The 23,130-nt window shown below is 36.9% G+C and overlaps 2 protein-coding genes across 3 annotated transcripts; one reads left to right on the forward strand and one right to left on the reverse strand.

Moving 5' to 3' along the window:
- LOC144437151 (uncharacterized) lies at positions 1 to 7,426 on the forward strand. 2 transcript variants are annotated; one of them, XM_078126014.1, is made up of 2 exons: positions 1 to 1,313; positions 5,511 to 7,426. In XM_078126014.1, exons 1-2 carry the CDS (start codon positions 157 to 159, stop codon positions 5,722 to 5,724), a joined length of 1,371 nt encoding a protein of 456 aa, XP_077982140.1. In that variant the 5' UTR covers positions 1 to 156; the 3' UTR covers positions 5,725 to 7,426. The 2 variants fall into 2 exon arrangements, with proteins under 2 accessions (XP_077982140.1, XP_077982142.1); XM_078126016.1 differs by having other exon boundaries at positions 2 to 1,134; positions 5,511 to 5,653.
- A 2,040-nt stretch (positions 7,427 to 9,466) lies between these two features.
- On the reverse strand, positions 9,467 to 20,317 carry LOC144437467 (aurora kinase C-like). Its single transcript, XM_078126410.1, has 7 exons — positions 20,288 to 20,317; positions 17,509 to 17,759; positions 16,382 to 16,573; positions 15,661 to 15,799; positions 14,915 to 15,063; positions 13,844 to 14,075; positions 9,467 to 10,606 (listed from the first exon to the last, which is right to left on the reverse strand). The coding sequence occupies exons 1-7, from the start codon at positions 20,315 to 20,317 to the stop codon at positions 10,493 to 10,495; spliced, it is 1,107 nt and encodes a 368-aa protein (XP_077982536.1). The 3' UTR covers positions 9,467 to 10,492.
- Between the last annotated feature and the right edge of the window lie 2,813 nt (positions 20,318 to 23,130).

Raw genomic sequence — 23,130 nt, forward strand, 5'->3', positions numbered from 1 at the left:
GGGCTTCATAAGCTGGTCCGATTTTCGTTGTTCTTCAGTTTGTTTATGTGTGTTGTCGCTGTCTGAAGACCTATATTCGTCGTTGTACGTCTGTGAACAGAAAATTCTAAAATTGGACAGTTTTGCTTCATAACGGTAACCAACCTAGCATCGAAGATGTATAGAGTTCAAATGATCCCACGTAGCTTTATTCCGTACGCGTCTTATCGTGCAAATGGTGCGATTTCCTCGTCGCCAGTTGTCCGCTCGTATTCCGAGCACACCGACGACACTGTCCATGTACCAAAGGAAAACAAGGGTAAACAGGTTTCCCGTGTCCCGCCAGTAATCCAGGGAATTCAGCCAACGTCCCGTGAGATGACACCAAACGAAAGTAGGGACGTTCTTTTACAAGCACAAGCTTTCCTGAAGAACCAACAAGATCGCTCTCAATTGTTACGAAACAAAATGCAAAATGTCAACCAAGGGGCAGCTTGTCGTGAGCTCCATACAACTGCGCCAGATAACTTTGAGCATAGTGATTGTGATTTGAGCCATCATAAAGACAATGTCGTGTGCGGCACAGCAGAAACATGGGATGACGAAATGGCGTGTGTGCTGCAGGGAAGTTGTCTACCGGGGAGCACCAAGTATTGCCGTACGAAATCCATGTTCGGAAAGATGGCCTTAGCAGATATACTTCAGGGGTCCGGAATGGCGAATAATACCCGACATTACAGTACGGGTCCTTCTTCAAGCTTTGCACCAATCAGAAAATTACACAATCGCCCATCACACTCTCATGGTCGCACATATGAAGCTTGGGATGAGGATGTCGCAACGTTTACCAGTGGAAATAAAGGGACCATGAACCAGTTTCATGATGTACCCAATATTGACCGAGCAACCAGGCATTACTACCATACTGAACCACGATCGCAGTTTGTTGAAGCAAGGCGAACATTTGGAGATACGAAGCGTTCTTTCCACACAGGTGACATAGTTAGAGCATCCGCCAAGTCGGGCAGAACTTTCGAAACCTGGGATGAAGACGTAGCACACATGCTTCACAATCTCCCCAGCAAACCAGTATTTGGTAGACCTCCGAGTGACATTCGGCCTGCTTCAGAGTCTTTGAACACGAAGTATGTGCCGGTAAGTTCGAGTATGATCTTGCAAACAAGACATTGCCACACATCACCCACCCCTGAGCCCAAAACAAGTCAGAAGGACCGACTAAAGCAGGCCGTAAGAGACTATGGTGCTACTGTGGTTGTGTTTCATGTAGGCATTTCATTAATCTCACTGGGTGGATTTTACCTGGCCGTTTCAAGGTGAATACCATCAGCTTCCCTAACAGCCAATTATTAATGTATTAATATATCACTAACATAGCATTTTTCTGCCCATGTCATGATATCATCAAATTTCGTGAAACATACATGATGTGCAAAATTATTTATAATTCTAAGCCTTCTGTATTCAGATAAATAGTATACATAAACTTGTGGGGTGGGGCCAGGGGGATGTCATGAAATATTGAATTATTGGTGGTGAAAAAAACAACCTTGCAGTGTGATAAAATGATTAATACTAAATTAGCTGAAATTAAACACTGAAAGGTAAAGTGGATAAAATGGTGAATGTAACATATGCGATGTAATGAAGACATGCATGTAATTTTGTAGTCTGACCTGCACAGCTGGTTCCAACTTCCACCCACCTATACACGAGCACTAGGATGAGTAACACTGCCTACATTAGAGGGGTTCAATAACTTTGATGTATATGAATTTGTCATAGACACACAGTCATAACGTCTTGAATATGTTACATGCAACTCAACTACTATCATGTAATATTGATATCTCCTCAAAACAATGAGATAAACTTCAAGTTAGTGTATGTCGAAGAATAAAAAAAAATGTTGCTGCATATTCAGTATAATATAATATCGGACAGCTTGCAAGGTTATAGTATTGGAAATTAAGTTATGTCTAGTTTTATGATAGGGGGTGGGGATACTGGTCTCATTATTTTAAGTCCTAGAACTCTGAAATACATTGAATTTGTATATATCGCTTCTGGAAAGTCATTGAAAATAAAATCATTGTTAATGTATTAAAATCCTGATCAGCCATAAGTTAAAGTGTGATTGCTTGACAACATATTTCTATTCTTCTGAGAATCTGACTGTCTGTTGTTGGCATGCGACAATTTTCTTGAAAAGGATATCATTTGACCTCTACATGAAGAAATTCATAACCCTTGGCCTTACTTGTAAGTTGTAAGAAAATCCAGAGTTACTAATGTTTATGCTGTCAGGACTGAGGTTATAATTTGACTCATATCCTGTGACAAATACATAATACATGTACTAGTGTAGTGTCAACCATACCCAAAACATTAGGTGATCTACAGTACAGTGTACAGCCAGATATTGAGAATGAATTCACCATTTTACAGTGAAGTGTAAATGTTGTTGTGCTAAAGTTCATTGTCAACATCAATATTCTGACAGGTCAAGGCTTAGTCAAGGTCAGTGTAGACACTGTGTTGATGTTTTGGCATAATAACAGCATAAAATCATGATGTCTGAAGTCTTGAAATCTATATCACTAGTATGATAGTTAGATAGCTCTATGAGTCTGACCAGTGTGCACATGTATATTGCACATAGAAATAGGAAGATGAACACTAAATAGATTTTATCTGGGATAACAACGAGGGGTTGTCCTTAGTTCTGTCATGAATTATGTACATGCTCAGAGGATGGGTAGTTAGATGCAAACCAATCAGAACATTGCTAGGTTGTACTGGACACAAAGTACCCTGGCACTGTTTCAAATAGTCATGTGTATGTGTTTCTAAAACAACCTCTAGCCTCATTATATATTGTTATGGAAGGGCAAGTTGTATATAATCATTATCTGTCATCTGTATATGTGTTCAATGTACATTATCATGCACACACACATACATTGTACATACACGCACACACATGCACAACAGATGTACATACATACATACATACATACATACATACATACATACATACATACATATATACATACTGCATCTCTATTGACTGCAAAATTGAAAAAAAAACATGGCACAGTAACAAGGGAACATTTTCAATTATTAAAATTAATTGTGACAATTTGTCATTTATAGTTGTTTGCAGGTAATAGTAAAGTACACATACTCAGGTTTTAAGTGTGTAAAACTCACAAATGGAACTTCTGACAAATTTAGAGTCGTTTTTCGATACAGTGCCAACCTGCGTTAACATAGATGGCACTGTCACTGGCATACCTAGTATCTGTAGTAACAGCTGATGAAATAGACACGGCCACAGCTACCAGATTAATTAAATAGGTGCCCTACTTTCTTATATGTCCTTAACATTCACTTTAAATATTCACAAAGCATCAAAGCATAGAGGATGACTTCACAAAAATATGAATGGTGTGGTACACATACTGAGCTCTGCTAGCCCAGGGTTCTACTCTAAATTTAGGTATGTTTACTCAATGGCATGGTAGTATGATTATAGATAAGATTGCCTCTAATACAGCTAAAACTAGGACACAATGTCAGTCTAATAATAGTTGGATAAATACCAAGTGTTGAGGACAGACATTCCAATCATACACATTGATTGGTACTATCAAGCAGTGTTGATAGTGTGATGAAAGCTTGCTTGTGTGGTTACGCTGTCTAAAAAAAAGGTCTTAGCTCTTAATAGTTATTGATACATTCCTAATGGTTGCTATAAGTACTGTATCATGCATCCATACAAGCATGTGCAAGTATTTTCATGTTGTGTTTGATATGATCTTTCTAATACTTCCCAACCACTCTCTGAAAGAAAATAACTGAAAATCATGGGTCAATGTCAAAAATTAATGTATTGAAATTGAAATAAATATTGACAATGTGTTGAACAAAATCAGTCAGGACTATCTCTGGGGTGTAGATAGGACTCAGTTGCCTACAATATCAACCATATTGGCTATTTCATTTGTCAGCTTTTCACAGACTAATTAACATGTATAGTGTATATACAAAGTCTGTTTCTGCCTTCTTTTTAAAATCTACGAATGTAGTATCGCTCAAAAACTGTGTTACAACTGAAGTAGTTGTTGTATGGTTAGCTCAATGCCAACACCAACAAATCAGCATTTGTTTGCAACTGAGAGAGTTAATGCCTGCACCAGTCTAATGTGAACACCAGGCTAGTAGTTCAGTGCTAACATCTGACTGACACCCTGCTAGTAGGTCAGAAAGTGATTCTTGACTTGAGCAGTACTGTTAGTGTATGTTAAAAATTAGCTACACCCCTGAATGTCTTCACAGGGAAACATCAAGTAACTTTGTTATAAGGCTCAAGATGCTGATAACAAATAATAATTTCCACCATTTAATACTCATAAAATGCCAGTGCTATAAGTATATGTACAGCACACTGACACTGTGAAACAATGGCACATGATTTGGAGGTCTTCAGTATTCACAGATCATTGTAGCCGGAATTTGCCATCACTTCATACATGTATTTACTTATTGACATCCAAATTGATAACAGTACCTGACATAGGAATGTACATGTAGATAGAAGGACACTGTCCTGAATAAGCAAGGACATTCATTGGTGTGTGAATAAAATGTACATACAATGTACAAGTACATTATATTGTGCCAAAGTTTTACCAAATTGCATTGAAATTAGAATGAAACATCTTCAGAAAATTTAACTTAGTTTATGCACAGCAGCAGCATCAATATTATAATTTCACTCAGTTACATGTACACTTGTGAATGTATAGATTATTATGTTCACATTTGATATGCAGAGTATAACTTACAAGGTCTATTTTGGAAGCTTACATTTAAGGTCAAGAAATCAGTGGAGTCCTTCACACTCCCCCATAGGACTGGGAAGTGATGATGTAGGTGTAGAGGAAATTACAGTAGGGTTATTTATTGTTTAGGTCGGGGGGGGGGGGAATGATGTCATTATGACATGCATACATGTAGGTGCATTACTAGTATGTCATTACAGATCAGCTTTACCATACTGTCTGCAGCTGGGACCCTAAATCTGCAAATGTGTTTATATTCAATGTCTGCTTAATTATGCATAGCGTGCAAATTATTGGGGTATTGTATATCATATATCTGTTAGGCTGATATGTCACTTTTGTTCGGGAAAATTTAATTTTAAATTTATATTTATATTTTATAAGTTTTAGAGTGAGTTTTCCCAATTATCATTATTTTATAAGTCCATTTTGACTATCCTGGCTTTGTTGTATTAAGGTGTATAAGGTGGTGTGGTGAGATTATGAAAATGTCAACACTGCACATATCAATTCATTATTGTGGTGACTGTAATTTCGAAATACCATCTTCATTATTTTCAATGTTTGCATTTATTGCTTATCTACACGTGAATGTTGTATTGGGTCTAAGTTTGATGATAATATCAAATAATGAACTCTTATCTTCTATTTTGTTACAATTCACAGTGGTATTGATATGCAGGTATTGCTAACTCAAATTGGACTGGGTCAAGCAATCGTCGAGTCCAAGATGGCAGCAGGAGCCAGCACTTTCGTCGTCGCGTATGCCGTACACAAGATTTTTGCACCAGTACGAATTGGAATAACGCTAACCTCTACACCTTTCATCGTACGATACCTGCGACGAGTGGGAGTCCTGAAGCAACCAGTTGCAAAATAAAATAAAAATGACTGATATGATCTACACTAAAAATAATTATATATTTAAAAAACTTGAAATGTTATTGTAATGATACTGAAGACATTAATTGTTTAGCTCAGTGAGTGGCATTTACTCGAGTGATAAATGTTTGTGATTTTTGTGGACACTTCATCCCTAATCCAAAACTTGATTTAGTACTGAGACTTACCAATTGGATAATCCTAGTGACTGACATTCCTGATAAAAATTAACAAAATACTAAATAGACATTTCCCGCCCCAACGCCTCAGAACTCTACATTGTAGTGGAAACTGCCGATTTATAATTTCACTGATTGATTGATTCGTGATAACTTAATTTGAATCATCAATGTTTTTAATTGTCAAGTGTACAAAGGTCATAGTCTCAGATTGAAAACCAGGGTAGAGCAATATTCAGTATTGGATTATGCCACAAGCAAGTGTCAAAACCCATTCTTCGTCAAAAGATTTTGAAGAAAGTATCAACTTGCTTAAAGCAGGAAGTAAAAAAATAGAATGCATCCTGTAATAGTAATCATGTACATTATAAAAATTCTTGTTGATGATGCAGTTGTATTAATACCAGCCCCTATTTTACTTATTTTTGGAAGACAGCGCACAAAAATGCTAAACTCAAAAAAAGGAGAAAAAGTATTTGATTTTCAAAAATTCAGGGTTACAATAGACAATTTTGTCCTTTCTTCACTACTCATACTTTGTATATATATGATGTTATTTCATTTTGGGTGATCATACATTTACCAGAAGCTAAGTTGTGTCTTGGCGAATCCTTTATGGAAATAATTTGGTGAAGGTTGATTTTAAACATATCCTTGTTATTTCTCGACAGACATATTTTGCATGCATTCTTTGTTTTATACAAACTCTTGAATGAAACATGCTGAAACTCCTTCACAGTAGTTTGTGAATTTGCAAAAAAGTTAGTTATTATTTAGTTATCATTTTGTAAAAGTCATGGCTGTAGAACTATTATATAGAAGCGATGTTTGTGCCAAAACTATTTTTGTGGCACCATTGTCCCTGCATTATGAGATAGGTATTGACAAAAAGTGTGTTCTCATTGGTATGTAAATTCATGTACATGAGAACACAGCAACAGTAAAATTAGTTGTTGTTTTATATTGAATTCTAACCAAGATTTTGTAAGTTAGTTAGTTTTGTGCTTCTAAAGTACAGTTCCAAAAGTTTCAATCATGTAAGAAGTAGATTTGTGACAACTCCAAAACAGATGTACTATTACTTTATATCTAATAGCCTAATTTTTACCTTGTACTCTTTACAGGTGTATTGTACATTTCTGTGTGAAAACAAACATGTAATGTTGCCTTCAAATTTGATAGAATCATAGAACTATATTGTGGCCGGAATTGAAATAAGCAGTCTTTTTAGTAAGTCTGAAATGAGCATTGTGTAGATAGTTAATTTTTTTTTGTATTTGAATTGTAAATGTAGCAAATCTTTGTTTAAAGACTATTTTCCCACAAAAGTACATACCTTATTTAGTATTTTTGTGTAAGGTTATAACAAACACAATGACACGTAGTTCAATATATTTTAAAATTCTTTAGTTTTGTGTTTATTGTCACATTTCATGCAGTCTCATTCATGAGTCATGCAGGTTTTTTTTTTTGAATCAAACTGGAGAATTGGAATGAATAAATATTATAGTAATGTTGACCAAAGGAATTATTAAGTGTGCTGATAGTTTGTGTGTGATCTTGCCATCTATCCTACTCACATAACACTGAACTGGAGTGATGATGGTCAAGTAGTTAGATTGGTTGGCTTGTAATCTGCAGTTTGAAGGTTTGAGCCTTGCCTCTGCCATTTGTTTCTCAACTGCTAGTCTTTCAGTATACTATTATTGTGCCACAGTCAACCTAGCCTGAAATCCATGCGGATGGGGATTTTAAATTTTGGTTGAGATGTGAAAACCAAAATTTAAAAGCTCCATCTGCATGGATTCCAGGCTAAAGTCAACCCAGCTTTGGGGACCTGGTAGGATTAAGAATGAGTGATTGCTTAGAGAGAAAGAGAGATGGCTATTGTGTGCCTGAATGAATGGTTGTTAGAGTGACTTCCTGAACTAGAAGACTAAGATTCGTTGTATCGTTCTGTCTTCACCAGCCTCTGATGTGTGAGGGCGCCCCGTCATGGTGTACCTTTTACAGATTAAATCTGAACAATACCAAGACAAATCTTGTCATTGCTATTTGTTTCTGAATGGCAAGAATTGAATCCTGATTGTACCGAGACTGAAATATTCACCATTAGGGCCCCTGTTACTGTTAGTGTACCTGTGAATGGACACAATGACGAATCAATGACATCTACATTTTGCCCCAGTCAACCCAGCTGTATATTTTGGAACTTGTAGGACAGAGGTTATGTGCTTGTAGAGCCAGCAGGGATTGTATGTTTCTTAGAAGTAGAGGAAGTACAACATTTGCCCCATTATAGGTCTGTGCCAGAGGTAATTTTACAGCCGCCAAGAGCAGTGACATGATTGTGAAGTGCTGTTTATAGCATAGAGCAGTGTATTGCAAATCAAATATACTTCTTAGTTATAGGATAAGGCAATGTTAGAAGAGAAGTGTTGAAATGATGATTTCTCAATGTCATTCAGTCATCCATCCATCATCTGACACTAGGACACACCAGATATATAACAGTGCTGTGACTCTGAAGATTAGCCTTTGAATGGTCTGTTGTAAAAGTTGGCAAATCAGCTCTACCAGCACAGGGATAACTGACCTGATGACATTGCCATGTTGTAAAATCATGTACATTGAAGTGGATAAATAAATTTGTGCCTTCCATGTCAAGTTCATGCATGCCCCAAATTCTCACCTCATGCTAACTAGCGCCCCCTATCGACATGAATTGGCTAAGCAACATTTCAGACATACTGAAATACTTTTGATCATTCCTGAGCATGTCACTCACCTACACTACATGTCACATGTGTGCAGGTGTACATACGATGACCCAAAAACATGATGTGAAAACAGTAGGGCCACATCCAAGATAATTCCAACACACTTTCACTGTCAATGTCATATATACAGCTACACACTACATCACTTAGACAATTCAGTATAGTTCCGAATGTACATCAACAGCAAATAAAACTAATACTACTATTACTGTAATTTCCTCAACTGTGTTTGTGTGGGTGTCTAGATCTGCTACTAGATTTATTACCATGATTACTGAAAATACTCTTGGCCATCTCATCAGGACACAACATTTGAGTTGTACATCAGGTTGGACATACACATGCAACCCCACACAGCAGACTGTTTACTATACTTTGGCACACAGGAGAAAGCATAATGTAGATGGTAACATAAATGTCATTCTGCCCTTAATGGTGCAGTCTTTCAGAAAGGGACTGGCTAGTCTAGTTCCTGACGGACCGTATTCCGTTAAGTTTGCATTTATAAGTGTAAGTGTGAAGTTAACGTAGTATGGAATACAGCTCGTCAGGAACTCGACCCGGGGCTGACTGGCAAATAAGAATGGCCCAACACAGCATATCTTACAGACTACCCCAGTAGTGAATTTAGGTATACAAGCCAATAATTATCACAAGAGTCAGTAGGAGGGGTAAAAAATGTAAATAAATCATGAAAATTTAAAGATATAAATTTTATTGAAATGAAATTGAAAAGTAAAATACCAAGAAAATTTCCTTCAATATTTAGAATACACTATTTCACAACATCATACCATGACCAGTAGTAGACATGTAAACATCACAAAACATGACGAAAGACTGACAAGGTTCAAAAATCATTACATTTTACCGAGACAATTATCGCAAAGATGAACTATGCACAGAATGAAAACACAATTTTTAGAGACAAAATGTTCTCTGGTAAGCAATGAAAAGGAGACAGCAATGGGAAATAGCAAAAAACTGTAAATAAAGTGTAACTTATAGATCTATACATGAATTGAAGTGTACATACTCTACACAAATCGAAATGTATGCAATGATGCAAGAAATCATTGTAACAGAATCACTGAGAATTAGACTGACTAACTGGATGAACAGCTTTTCTGCAAAAATCAACATGGCCCACCTGTCTATCACACCATTCTTACAAGTCATACCAAAATTTGAATACTAATGCTACATTAGCTAAATAGTCTAACAAAACAAAACATCTACCAACACAAAAAGATAAAACTTCTATCTATTTACATAATTTCATGAATTTTTTTTCCTGTTTATATATTGACCTCTGCAAAATCATTATGAGAGTGTATTGACTTTGTATTTTGGTTTCTAAGCATAACAGTTCTGATGAGCAAGGTATTGCACAAAGCAAGTTGGAGGTCATACTTCAGCTTGGTATGTAGATTTCAAAGCAATGCTTACGAAAGCTCGATGAGAAAGATACAGCAAAAAACAGGTTGGAGGTCGTATTTCAGCAAAAAATAACATTTCATTCTGATTTTGCAAATTGTCAATACCAAACAAAACACCACATAATATAATATACGGAGAATGTCTTGAATGCAATGTAAATTCTATTGAGTGGAGCCCGCTGTCAAGTATAGCCATGTGCTTTCATATATATACAACCTGCAAGAAACTCCCACATAAACAACTTTCATACATTATAGTGCAGTACTGAATCAGAATTTTCAATTCACTATAAAAATGCTCTATACATGATTTTGAATACAAGACAGTAACACTCCACAGTTGTCTTTTATGTTGATGTTGTCAGCCATCATGAGGAGGATGTTGATGGCTTTTGTTCGGTTTTATCATGGAACTGTGTGATCCAAGGGTGGTGGAGTACTCCATCCAGAGACAGACGCATCGCTGGATTGTGTCTCAGTAGCTATATATGATAAAGAAAGAATACAAGATAGTTAGAAATGAATTGTATATAACACAAAGGACTGGGAACAACAACCACCACATTTGTTTCTATATGTTTAGTTCAATAGAACGATACCAGCAAATCACTGAAATGATGTACAAAAGTAGGGTAAGTTCGCAATGTGCATCCTGACAGTAGTCAAATTTACATATTCACACCTTGTAGTCACATATTACAAAACCTAGCCAATAAATATGGGCACTCAAACAGCAGATCCCACGATTAAGGATGAGATGCAGGTTCGTTGGTGAATTTTGGCCTTTTTTTTTTTTTTGCTCATTATGAAGCTTCATGGTATGTGCCATCATTTGGTTAAAAGATTTTTTGAAAATCGTTCATTTTTTCCATTAATAAATTTGAAATGAAAAAACTCTAACGCTATATGTGTTTTATATGGTTTCATTCCTGAATGTTTATGTACAAAGATTTGCATACATAAAGAAGATTGACAGGTACGTTGATTACAGAAGAGTGTCTTTTCATATGCAAATGAGCCATAGCTAGTAGGCCTCTGTGCAATGACTGACGTGACATTATCTCTTAGCTGTGTTGTTGTACAAAACCAATCAAACTCGGTAAATTTGGTTATAACCAATAAAAAGTAAAAAAATACCTCCTTTGAACCTGGACTTATGCACGTTGATTTTGACCAGTGCATCGGCTAAAAACGTTACAGTGGAAGCGGCCTACACTGCACTACAGCCGCACAGTCGCTTGTAAACTGTTACTCCTTTCCTAAATGGTACTTACAAGTTACATACAACACGTAGGGGGAGAGGGGGGTATGAAATTGCTACCGATTTCATAAGAATATCGCCAATCCCTATAATAACGTCATTGTTCTGTATTAGGACCGTTATAGACAAGAATAAAACCATTTAGGAAAGGAATAACAGTTTACAAGCGACTGTGACTACACTAGTCTACAGCCTTCAAGTGTACCCGACGCGACGGCGATGTATTAGATGACGGTTTTCAAGTACCATGCATGTAAAAAAAACATACAAATCTCGAATATCTAACAGTATTGCAGGCTAATTGTTTTAGCCGATCGAAAAAAATTGATGTTTACAAAAATAAAACGATTTAATCAACATGTTGTCGCATCGAAAATGAACCACGCTATCTTCGAGACTTGAGAGTTCACGTCAGATGCGTGACATTGCATCGGCGATTTCCGGGTATTACATTTCTGTTTCTGTAAGATTCACAAAACGCGGCCGTAGACTAGCTTTGAACTTTCGCGTTGGTGGATTTTGACAACGTCCTCTTCACATACTATATTATATTATTAGGGTTAAGGTCCTATAAATTGAGTGTGGCAACCACACTCTAACGATCGGCTTATCACGGCTCGATCCTTCGTGAACTTTCGAGACACGTCGACACCGAGTCACATGTACTGTAGTAGTATACGTGCGTTGCGTTGTTTATTTGCGTCTACGGTGACGCTGTCTGAACGTAAACGGCAAAGAATTTGGCACCGAGCGATCCTCAAGGCTATTAAAGTTATAAAACGGAGATTTTGAAGGTACAAGTAGTTTAAATAAATGAGGTAATGTCTACTACGACTCCGAGTATCATAAAACGTCACTCGCAGTGGAAGAAAAACTGTTGACGTGAGTTCAAGTACCATTATTTATACCGTAGTTTTGTAACACTCCTTACAATTTGTATAACATTCCCGATGTCGTACGGTGCAGTGTCGTGGTGTGGAAATTTGATTTCAGGGAAATGATTAACTTTTTTTTATTGTGTGTCTTCAACGAAACACCAACAACGTAGCAATGCCTAATACATGAGCAGGAATATGGAACGTAGCCCATATTCGAATCAAAACACGAACACCAACTGCGTAGAGCAAGAGCTTCGAATCCAAACCAGAAAGTATACTATGTAATGTCGAGAACGGCACGCGTACCGTATTAAAAGATTAAACCAAAGTCTCCACCCGTAGATGAATAATAGATGACATGACACCTTTATCGCGGGAAACAAACACGTTTCTATCTGTAGCATTTCATGACCCTCCTAAAATACCCGATTTTCTTCATGTCTGTAGCAAAGCAACGTACACAACCAAATGGCAAGGATTGAGTAACATATTTGCAAGTCACAGAAAACAGCTGTTGCAATGTCTGTCGAATTTGAAAGCTTTTGTCGGGCGGAAGGAGTCCAATTGTGTTAATTAGCATTTTTCTACGTTCTTTATTTTGTATACTGTGTGAAGTTCAAAGCTATTTAACTTTGCGTCAGAACGTCCCAGCTGCGTCAAATTTGGAGACAATACTCGGAGACAGTGTGTCGAAAAAACGTTCCTCCGGATTGTTTAGTTTTTGAGGGAATCAAGAGATATTGCGTTGAGAAGTGTGAAAAGTGGTAATTTATGCAAAAAACACAAAAATACAACTTTGGATGATTATAACAAGACAATGAGAGACAAAATAAAAAATCCGGAGGAACGTTTTTTTGTTTATGTACATAGCTTTCATTTGAAGTCGAAAAGAGGACTATATTCAACTGTTTGTAAAAGTTAAATAGCTTTAAGTGAAAATCGTCAAAAAACACAGTTTTTGGGTACAGATCAATAATATGGTTAAAAATGTAAAAAATCACCACAGAAACCACAACTTCATACAAAGACTCGACATAATTAATGAAAAAAATGGTATATTTATCTTGTCTTTACTGTGAAATGTGATGGAGGAAAAATGAGCTAACGAACCTGCATCTCAACCTTAAAGTGACCGTCAACAATTCTACAGGGCATGCCTATAGCCCTTGCTTCCTGATAGACAGTCCATTAGTCTCCTGAACATGTGCACAAGTTCATATTGTAAAACCCTACTCAGTTCACACATCAGTATTACATCATTTTGTAGAATACCAAACACGCCCATCCCTATAGGGGCCAAGAACCATGCCCCTATTCCACTTGGGGAACAACAAAAGCTTGTGTCTAAGAAGGAATTTACATGATTTACAAAGGGTGTTTTCCCCAACTTAGGTTTAAATCAAATAACGCAATGTGGTTGTAACTTTGGATGGATGCAAGTGTACATCATGACTGCTATGTGACACATGCATCCTGACCAATATAGGTGATGAAAAGTTTCAAAATAACAAAATCTTTAATTTTTAAATAAATTTCCCATTCCATATCAGTAAGATATTAATAATAATGGGGGAGCTCACCTTTGATATTAGATCCCTGGCACCTTCACTAACATGTGGAGGATATCTGAAGTCCACTTTGGAAATCTTTCTGTATGTTTCACTATGTCCCTCAGCTTCAAATGGTGGCTTACCAACCAGAAACTCATAGCATAGAACACCTAAACTCCATAGATCGACTTTCTCATCATGCATTCTACCTTCTATCATTTCTGGTGGCAGGTAGTCCAGAGTACCACACAGTGTGGCACGTCTGCAAGAGGAAAGACATAAGAATAAACAGGATATTAAAATACAGAACATACTTCTGATGATCAGATTGGTTATTCTACTCTTTGAAGGGAACGACACTCCAGGAAATAGAGACATTTTCATAAACTATGGGTTATGGAGTGTCATTTCATGATTTTATATCACCTACAATTATTTGAGATTTCAGAGAAACATCTAGTTGATCCTGTGCATGTTTAGGGTATCTTTGACATGAGCTATTGCATTCTAGAAAGCAGAAATATAATATTCAATGGTTGAACACTGAATAATCATAACAGCTGTTTAACACTGAAGTGTATAGCATTTTGTACTCGTCATTCAACCATTGATTACCGTATTTCTGCTACCTCTCACTAGTTATAAACTAGTGTAATTTTAACATAGGAACAGATTCAAAACCAAGCATTCACTGAAGATTTAAACTTATCACACCACGTACCTACAGATAATATTGACCACAATCAAAATATGTCTTTTTATAATTCATTAATTTCTAGTGAATGTATCTTCAGTTACTTGATTAAAAAATGTTCCAGTTACAGCTGCATGTTTACAGTGTTTTCAATCAAAGTGTAAACGATGAAGTACTGCACCACATTGATACATGACTGAACTTGTCCTGATGTATTGGGATGTTGATTTAGCTATAGTAGTCACAACATTGCATTGTCAGTAATGACACACACAATTGTAACACATCTTTGATCTGACCCTACTAAATTCTGTACAAAGACACAGACCTACTTTGGCAATATATCAATATGTTGCAGTAGTATATCAAACACTGTCAGTACATGTATATAGAAAAAGTTGATTTACCTTGATGAGGGAGCATGAACAGACCATCCAAAGTCAGCTATTTTCAAATCACCTTTCAGACTCAGAAGTAAATTCTCAGGTTTGATGTCTCTGTGGATAACTTTCTTAGAATGACAGTATTTCAAAGCATCTGCTAATTGTTCAATGTACTGGGGAAAAAAAAATAAAATGTCAGAAATTTGAGAATTCCCAACGATTTATGACCTAAAGACTCAAACCCAATATACAGATTTCCATTTCAGTTGGGGACAGCATGCACATGCCATGCATGGTATATGTAGTACTGTACAGAAAACCTTTGGCACAAATTCCAATTCTTTAATATTGAATCCTCATGCTTCTTAGAAGGAAACAGAACATCCAACATTTTGGGTTACACGCTCAGTACACATCATTCTCTTAAGGAAAACAGTGGTGATTCTGATCATGTACTGGTAATTAGTATTATACTAATAAAGTAGTCTTACAATACAAATAAGTATAAAAGGCACACAAACTGTTCACTATTGTATCAATGTAGTTGATGGAAGCCACAACACTAAGCACAGTTGGAAAAAATAACTATCAAGAGACAAGTCACTGTATCTTCATATTAATTTGAACTTTTATCTTGTAAAAGTCATGGGTAGAGATCTCTGCTAGTGCTAGTCTCATCTGGTAAGAAGGGACTCAGACCAAAGCTCCATCCATGTATGTAATTCTAGAGTCTAATAAGACAAATGAAACTCTGAATCTCAGTTACTTACCATTGCTGATCTTTTCTCATCAAACTTTCCACATTTTTGCAATTCTTTGTACAGCTCACCCCTAGGTGCAAACTCTAGGATAAGGTAAACTCTTGTGTCGTCATAGAAATAACCATACATTCTTAAAATATTTGAATGCCTGTTTGAAAAAAATAAATAAACATGCATCATAACAAAAAACTTCGCACAAGAGCCATTTACTATTACTACCGATATCACCTAATATTTTCAATAGTCTGCATAACCTACCGGTAGCTATAGTTTGGATTCAAACTTCAGGGAACAGTCTGAAACAAAGTAACTTGAGCAACATAAAGCTCTCAAAGCAGATAAACCATAGGTCTTATCAGACAGTCAACATCTTACTCCAGGCAAAAGCAACTGAAGAACATTGATGATGGTAGGCGAAGTCACAGCTACCCAGTCAAAATAGGTAAAACAAATTGTAATAGCTTGGATGCAGCAGAGAATAGGCAAGCTATGGTCCCAGAAGCTTGGCTATCTGAATTGAAAATGTCATCCGCCAGAACTATCAAGCCAGTATGTAGTCAGATAGTCTCGTCTCTAGACTAGCAAGCTATACTCAAATGTAAGAACTCAGGGATGAGTATTTCTGACGATTGACAAACAGTCTATTCTGTTCTGATTACCAAGTTCAAACGAGAGTCGTAATGCAGATTAGAAATCAATGCACAGAATACAGGACATACTGAACACAAACCTGAGATGTGTTTGGATTTCAATTTCTCTTCTAAGTTGGTGTTCAACTCCAGCTCTTTGTAGCTGTGATTTAAATAAAACCTTGAGTGCTGTAATAAATTTGGTTGTCTTCTCTCTGGCAAGGTAGACATTGCCAAATTTTCCTTTTCCTAATGGTCTGCCAATGTCAAAGTCTGCCAAGCTCCATTTTTTCCTAGGCAAACAGAGATGGGAAAAAGCACAATTAATTATATATTTGCAGCTATTTCCCAACATAACAGAGACAATGCTAACCCAATGAACTTCACAGAGATTGTGGTAAATGGCCATTTACTACAAATCCTTGCAAGAAATCACTAAAATGACAGCATTTATACACAGTAAGCTGAATAGTCCACAATTCTTTCTTTACATCAACGCTCATCTCATGAAAATTGCACATGTGCATATGGTTTACCATAGCATCACTACTGAGGAGTTCCTGATTTCTGACATTCAGTGTACCATGTAGTGGTGCACAGAATAGGTGTAATATCACACTGTCCCTTCCCTAGCTTGTATGACTCACCACACCCAGCTTTGAAATGTTGTTTCCCTTGAAAGAACAGTCAACACTGCATCCCAGCTGCAGCACTCTTAAGGGAAAACCCAGCTCCATGATTGCAGTGCCGTCCAACATTTTTCTCCGTTCAGCTTGAAAATACTGGCAATCAAGGTCTCTCAGTTTACCATGATAGACACAAACTGAACCTAGAGTTGCAACATGTTGATATACCCTGAATGGACATTGGTTTAATTGTACTCACAATAGAGTGACATTTCTGATGACTTCCATTATCTGCCAGTGTACATGTTTGGGGACACTATATTGATCGTAGGGTGATTAAATTTTCACAACAGAGGCACTGCTATCATCCATTTGTGCAATCAATCACATCAAACAACAATAGTTTTACTTTATATATATCTTATTCTTAGTAAACTGAGACCTCAATTACCAGAGCAGTACACCAGGGTTTATTTACTACCTGTCTTCAGCAACAAATTTGTATATTCCCCTGTTGAATGATGAAAAATATTGAGGAATATGCTACAACTATTATTCCCCAATAATTTCCTTGCAGCATACCAGTAACTTTGAACACTCACCTTTTGCTGTCATCATTTCCAGCTCTTTCAGCTGGTCTTTTTGATGCAGCACGACTCTGTCCTGCTGTGTGGTCATTTTCAGTATTGCTTTTGCTCGGCTGGTTCTGGCTGGTTTGATGAGCTACCCTTGCTGATTCAACAGTCTGAGGCTTGGTCACTTTAGTGGCTTGACTTGTTTTTAACTGATTCGCCTGTGTTTGTTTCAGAACCCTCTTTGGACCAAGTTCATTTTTAGAACCATGACCACCAATCTGTATGTAGAATACATAGAGATCACATGAATGAAGAGTCACGGTTTCACTTTCACAAGTTGACATACATGCAGTAAACATGCTTGCCATTCTGCTGACAAACCAATGCTAATATAAATCTTAGTCTTGCTCGCCAGACTCGTGACAATACGTCTTGCTAATAATTTGTAAGATGCACAAAGTGCACCGGGAGTGACACACATCAAGAACCGTGTCACAACTTCGCTGTTTATTATTAGGAAGACATAAGTCTGGCAAGTGAGACTATGTAAACCTCTACAGTGAGTACACTATTATAGACTAACTACTAATATAAAAAAACTTACACAAAGTGAGAATCAAGATATCACAACACAAGTCTACAAAACAATTAAGCAAAGAAATGATGACAGTAAACCTGGCTGCTTATGCTTTAGCATTTCAATGCTATACAAAACTACAAACATACAGAATGTTCACTGCACTGTAGTCTGCAAAACTATAGACCTGACACTAAGACTTCGCTATATTGCAATGATTTGCATGAAATAGAGAAAAACACTGTAATACCAGATGCAATGTAGCCAAATCTGGGGGAACAAAACTAGGAAGGCAATAATAATATACGACTTAAATGTAATGAATCAACAAATTACTACATTTGTACAAAATGAAACTAAATTGTTTTTAACAATATGACACAATACCATGCAAATGTCTAATTTATTGATTCATTATGGTTAATGTGTATAGATTGCCATAGTTTTCTTAGCCCAGAGACTTGACTACTATCTCGCATATGTGAATTGCAATATACAAATCATGCACTGTATTTACATGAATAGTGTAAAGTTCATAATTTAAACATTAATTCTAACAAATAAATAAGATTGTAACATAACAAAGTATAAGCTGTAGATGATCCGAGGTCAGTTACGTTTTATATTTGGAGCCAGTCATGTTTTTGTCTGTCAGTCTGTCTGTCTGGGGCTTTATGGAGTTCAAAAACAGCTGGGTTTTTGGTTCATTTAAATTTATACAAAAAACTATTGCTCAAATTATCCAAAGCTCAACAGCTTGGGGAGATTATCTCCATGGAAAAACAATGACATAAACACAACAGTAAACATGCAGTGTAACACTGTATGGATCCTTACAACTGCTTGTGACTACAAAGTTTGAAAATTTGATACTCGTTAGACGACAGTAGTGTCAAATAAACAGACGTGCACAATATTAAAAAAATCTAAGTCTAGATTGCAAAATCATAAAGGTGAGACAAAATTGGATAAACACAACAGAATACTTGCATGATTTTGATAATGAAGCTCATTACTAAAATCATACATCTAACTTGTAACACTCAAACAACGATTGTTAACAAATGTTAATTAAATCAAAAAGGGCAAACAAATTTTTAGGGTAACAGACAGCAAAGCTACATATACATGTAACTTACCAGGATTTCTTTCTTCCCTATCATATAGAGACTCTGCACCTGAAGACATTGTTGAAACCCCACTAAATTACAGTTCATTGCTAAACATGTTCAACCTCACAGTTTACATGTTCCTGACTCTAAGCATAATATTTTTGTGTTTGACTTGGCTGTTTACTAAAGACTGGAGGGGGGGGGGGGGGGTGTTCAAAGGAAAATGAATAAATCTGTACTTATTTCATAATTAATGGTCATTAATTCTAAAACAATAAGTCTGGGATATTGTTGTAACTCACACAAAAATCTTAAATGTTACCTGATAAAATTATTTTTTCAAATAATTTGCAGACAGAGGCAGACGAGTTAGAGGTTTTGTTTCAGAATCAGTATGTGAAGAATAAGACTCGAGAGAAAATAATCTCTACAGAATTTATACATCATATACTATATAGAAACTGGCTTGTGCTGTTTGGTTTTGATGTCTTCTAATGTCGAGACAGTCAAAATCAACCAGCCAAGGTTCTAAGCTAAGCAATTTGTAAGTTACTTAACAGTGTTGATAATGCTTTTTTATGAAATTGAAAGAAAAATGCCAGAAATATATGTCCATTGCTTGAGGTTAGGTTAACACCACTTGTAATAAGGTAAAAAAATAACCTGGAAAAATCTATCATAGATGTACATTGATAAATAAGTGGGTTATACTATGGGAAGAAAGTTCGATGTTCATGATCCACTTAATTTTACAACTCTGGATAGATGATACTTTGAAATAATGCCGTTAGTTGGTTATCACCACTTTTCTGTAGCCCAAGGTTGATACATGCGTGGAAGTATACTTCCATGATACATGTGATACTAATATTTCACAAATATCACATTAAATGTTAATCACTATATCATGTTGAGTGAAACTTCTACTACTCCAGTCTATTATCCTCCCATTCACACACGAAGTAATTCTAAAATGTAGCTTAATTTACCCAATTATGTTTCGGAAATATTACGATTTGTGACGGTAACGTTGTGTAGGTGAATCATGGACAACGGTATGAATTCACTAAATGCACAACGGCATTGACACACTGGGAAAAAGAACCAGTATACTTACATTCTCAACAGCTCCCACTTTCGACGACATGTCGATTTGAAATATTTGCTCACGATAAGTTGTAGATGTATTCAAGTCTGAAATGATAAATTAAATTACTACGATATTCAAAATGGGAATAATTGGGAGAAGACGACAGAACTTGGACGTTGGTGTGAAATGTGTGATTTAAAATACACAAGCGCCAGATCACTGTACGGTACAACACAAAGAAAGTCAAAATTACAACCACTGGATGAACAAAATACCATAAAATTCCTTTATGAGATATCTAGCCGGTTTATGAAAATGACAAATATCTCTAAAACTGTAGTAAATTCACCGTAAATAATGGCATGATTGAATTTGTTTTGAAAAGTTCCTCCACCAGGCACCGGCCATGTTTGTTACAAATTTCAAACTACAAACCAATATTTTCACAAACAGTGAATCTCGTGAGGTAAAACATAGACCCCTATACGACTGCCAAAAACTGTGGTATTTGAGCCATAAAGTGCGACATTTACCATTGAATTTATCTGAAAATAATGATTAGTACTAGAAACCTGCACCCACCTTGGAAGTTCTCTGTGCGGTGAATGTAGAGGTTTTAAATTTGAACCCCGTACGCTAAACGCTGATTGGCTGACAGATCGCGGGTAAATGCTTATGAATATTAATAGGGTATTTTGGCCTCGTTCGACTATTTAATTTACACTTTTGTCAACAAACCTAATATATTGAACTATGATTGAATACATTCTGTCAATATCAAAAACATACACCCTGTATTCATAGCCTACGAGTGAGATTTATAGGTATATACAAAATATTGTCTAATTTTTGATTGCACGATTGTTCGTCGGCACAATATACTATCACAGTGATCTCTGTCATCCGCATGACCCAAGCCAATGTATGTTAGAATATTTATCAATACTTTCAACTTTATCTGTTTTCTTTATTCTGTGTTTATAGTGAACTTTATGTATATGTGTGTATTTTTTCATTTTTATTACCATAGGCACTTATCCACATTACCAATGTCTATGGTATTACTGTATCTTAACTAGCCTACACCTATCATACATCTATCTGAGGAATTCATTGTCGCTTGAATAACTGTTTAGAACGAGGTTAAATAAGACCTAGATACCCAGATACCGGAAATAAACAAAAGCAATGTGTCATGTCAGCGCTGTGTCAGCAAATACTAGTACACACACCCGAGTGTGAATGAAAGCCAAAGCTGATATCAGCAAAATATCGTCGACGTTGGATGTACGTTGGATAAAAATACAGTCAACTCTTCACCAGCGCTTTGATTACACTCTTGTTCAGGAGACGACACTGGACTGTGGTGTGGCTAAACCTTTATAGACGATGGCTAACAATCACGACAATCGGCTATCCCCAGAAGCCTTTGTTTTGACAAGAGTTGTGTCAACCCTTTCTAGTATGGGTAATGACAAACCCAAAACGCTGCAAAAACTTCTGAACGCTCTGGAGCCATTTGGCTACACGGTTAGTTATGCTAACCCGGCAAGTGTATTGGAAGCAATGAACAAGTTGATGGGCTATGTACCAACTATATTTGTTCCCTATAGAAAGCTTCACTACACAATGCGACATGGTCCCGAGTTCAAGCAAACCATGGAAAAGGTGACTGCACGTGTCATGCAGCGTAGGAACCGTGGATTGTTGATGCTTGGAGACTTGTCTCCTTCTGAGCAAAACTCGGTACGCCAACAGGTGGTCGAGCAGATATCCACACTATTGGAATCCAAACCCACGGGTTCTAAATCTTCCCTAATGAATAAGCTTTTTGAAAAGTGTCTTATTCCCATCAACGAGCAACCTGAAGACGTAATGGAACGTCTACAGCGACACGAGTTTATATCATTGGCAGAAGATTGCGTTGAGTATCGGTTGCCATCGCAAGAAATCCTTGCTACCCTCAAAGACGAAATTTTACCAAGATCTACAGACTGTAACGCTCGTACTTCATCGTGCAAAGATTTGATATTTCAGCGCAAATGGCAGTTAGATCAGCCATCATATTCTGAGAGGTGGAGAGAGAGCTCGCATTTCTCGCATCGTTCATACTCCCATCGTTGGTCTTCAACCGATTCTTCACGAGACTCGGACTCTTCGTGGCAGTTTTCTCGATCAAGATCACGCTCAAGAGAACGACAAAGATCGCCAACACCGTCACCCGACCGCACTCTCGTGTACACAGTCACGAAGTTCTTGCCCGATAATCTTACTGTAGCTGAAATACGTGCATTGGTAATACTGGGAAAGTTAGACGAAGGCAAGCCGAAGTCGTTACAGGCCCTAAGAAATGTCATCTTGCCAGCATGTAAACAAGTTTGCCTGGTCAAAATCGATGACATAATGGATTTACCTAAAATGAAGAAATATGAAAAGAAACCCAAACCATTCAAAGAACGAGCTCGAGGTCGATCTAGATCTAGGCAGAACCGTTCAAAGACATTATTCTATCTCGGGATTGAGAATGGTTATACACCTCTGCGGTTCTCCATCTCTAGTTTGCTGAACCCACCTTCGCCTCGTCGCCACAAAACTACGTCAAAATTGAACAAAAACCAAACAGGCAAGCCGATTACAATATTCATAACATCCGCACAGTATTACAATAACCCTTACTGCAGAGAAGCACCTGCAGGGGAGCAAAGTAGTACTGCGAATACTGGTGAGCAGTTCTGTGCCAAGTTTTGGAGAATGGTTAAAAGTGCAGCCCAGAAGGCGTCTGCAGTTCCGATGCCAACAAACGTTGAGGAAAATCTGGGCATAGTTCTAGACACTGTCAAATGGTTGGAAGGGTTATTGAAAGATGACAA

The sequence above is a fragment of the Glandiceps talaboti genome, chromosome 7, assembly GCF_964340395.1.
Source record: "Glandiceps talaboti chromosome 7, keGlaTala1.1, whole genome shotgun sequence".
Lineage (NCBI taxonomy): Eukaryota > Metazoa > Hemichordata > Enteropneusta > Spengelidae > Glandiceps > Glandiceps talaboti.

Bases quoted from the DNA above. Each gene is read 5' to 3' on its own strand.
- LOC144437151 (XM_078126014.1), top strand. From the start codon at position 157: ATGTATAGAGTTCAAATGATCCCACGTAGCTTTATTCCGTACGCGTCT. The intron at 1,314-5,510 runs GTGAATACCATC...TACAATTCACAG, and splicing joins TTTTACCTGGCCGTTTCAAG to TGGTATTGATATGCAGGTAT.
- LOC144437467 (XM_078126410.1), bottom strand. From the start codon at position 20,317: ATGTCGTCGAAAGTGGGAGCTGTTGAGAAT. The intron at 15,800-16,381 runs GTTTGTGTTCAG...TTTTTCAAACAG, and splicing joins GAAATCCAAACACATCTCAG to GCATTCAAATATTTTAAGAA. The intron at 10,607-13,843 runs GTGAGCTCCCCC...TATCATATATAG, and splicing joins CCAGGGATCTAATATCAAAG to CTACTGAGACACAATCCAGC.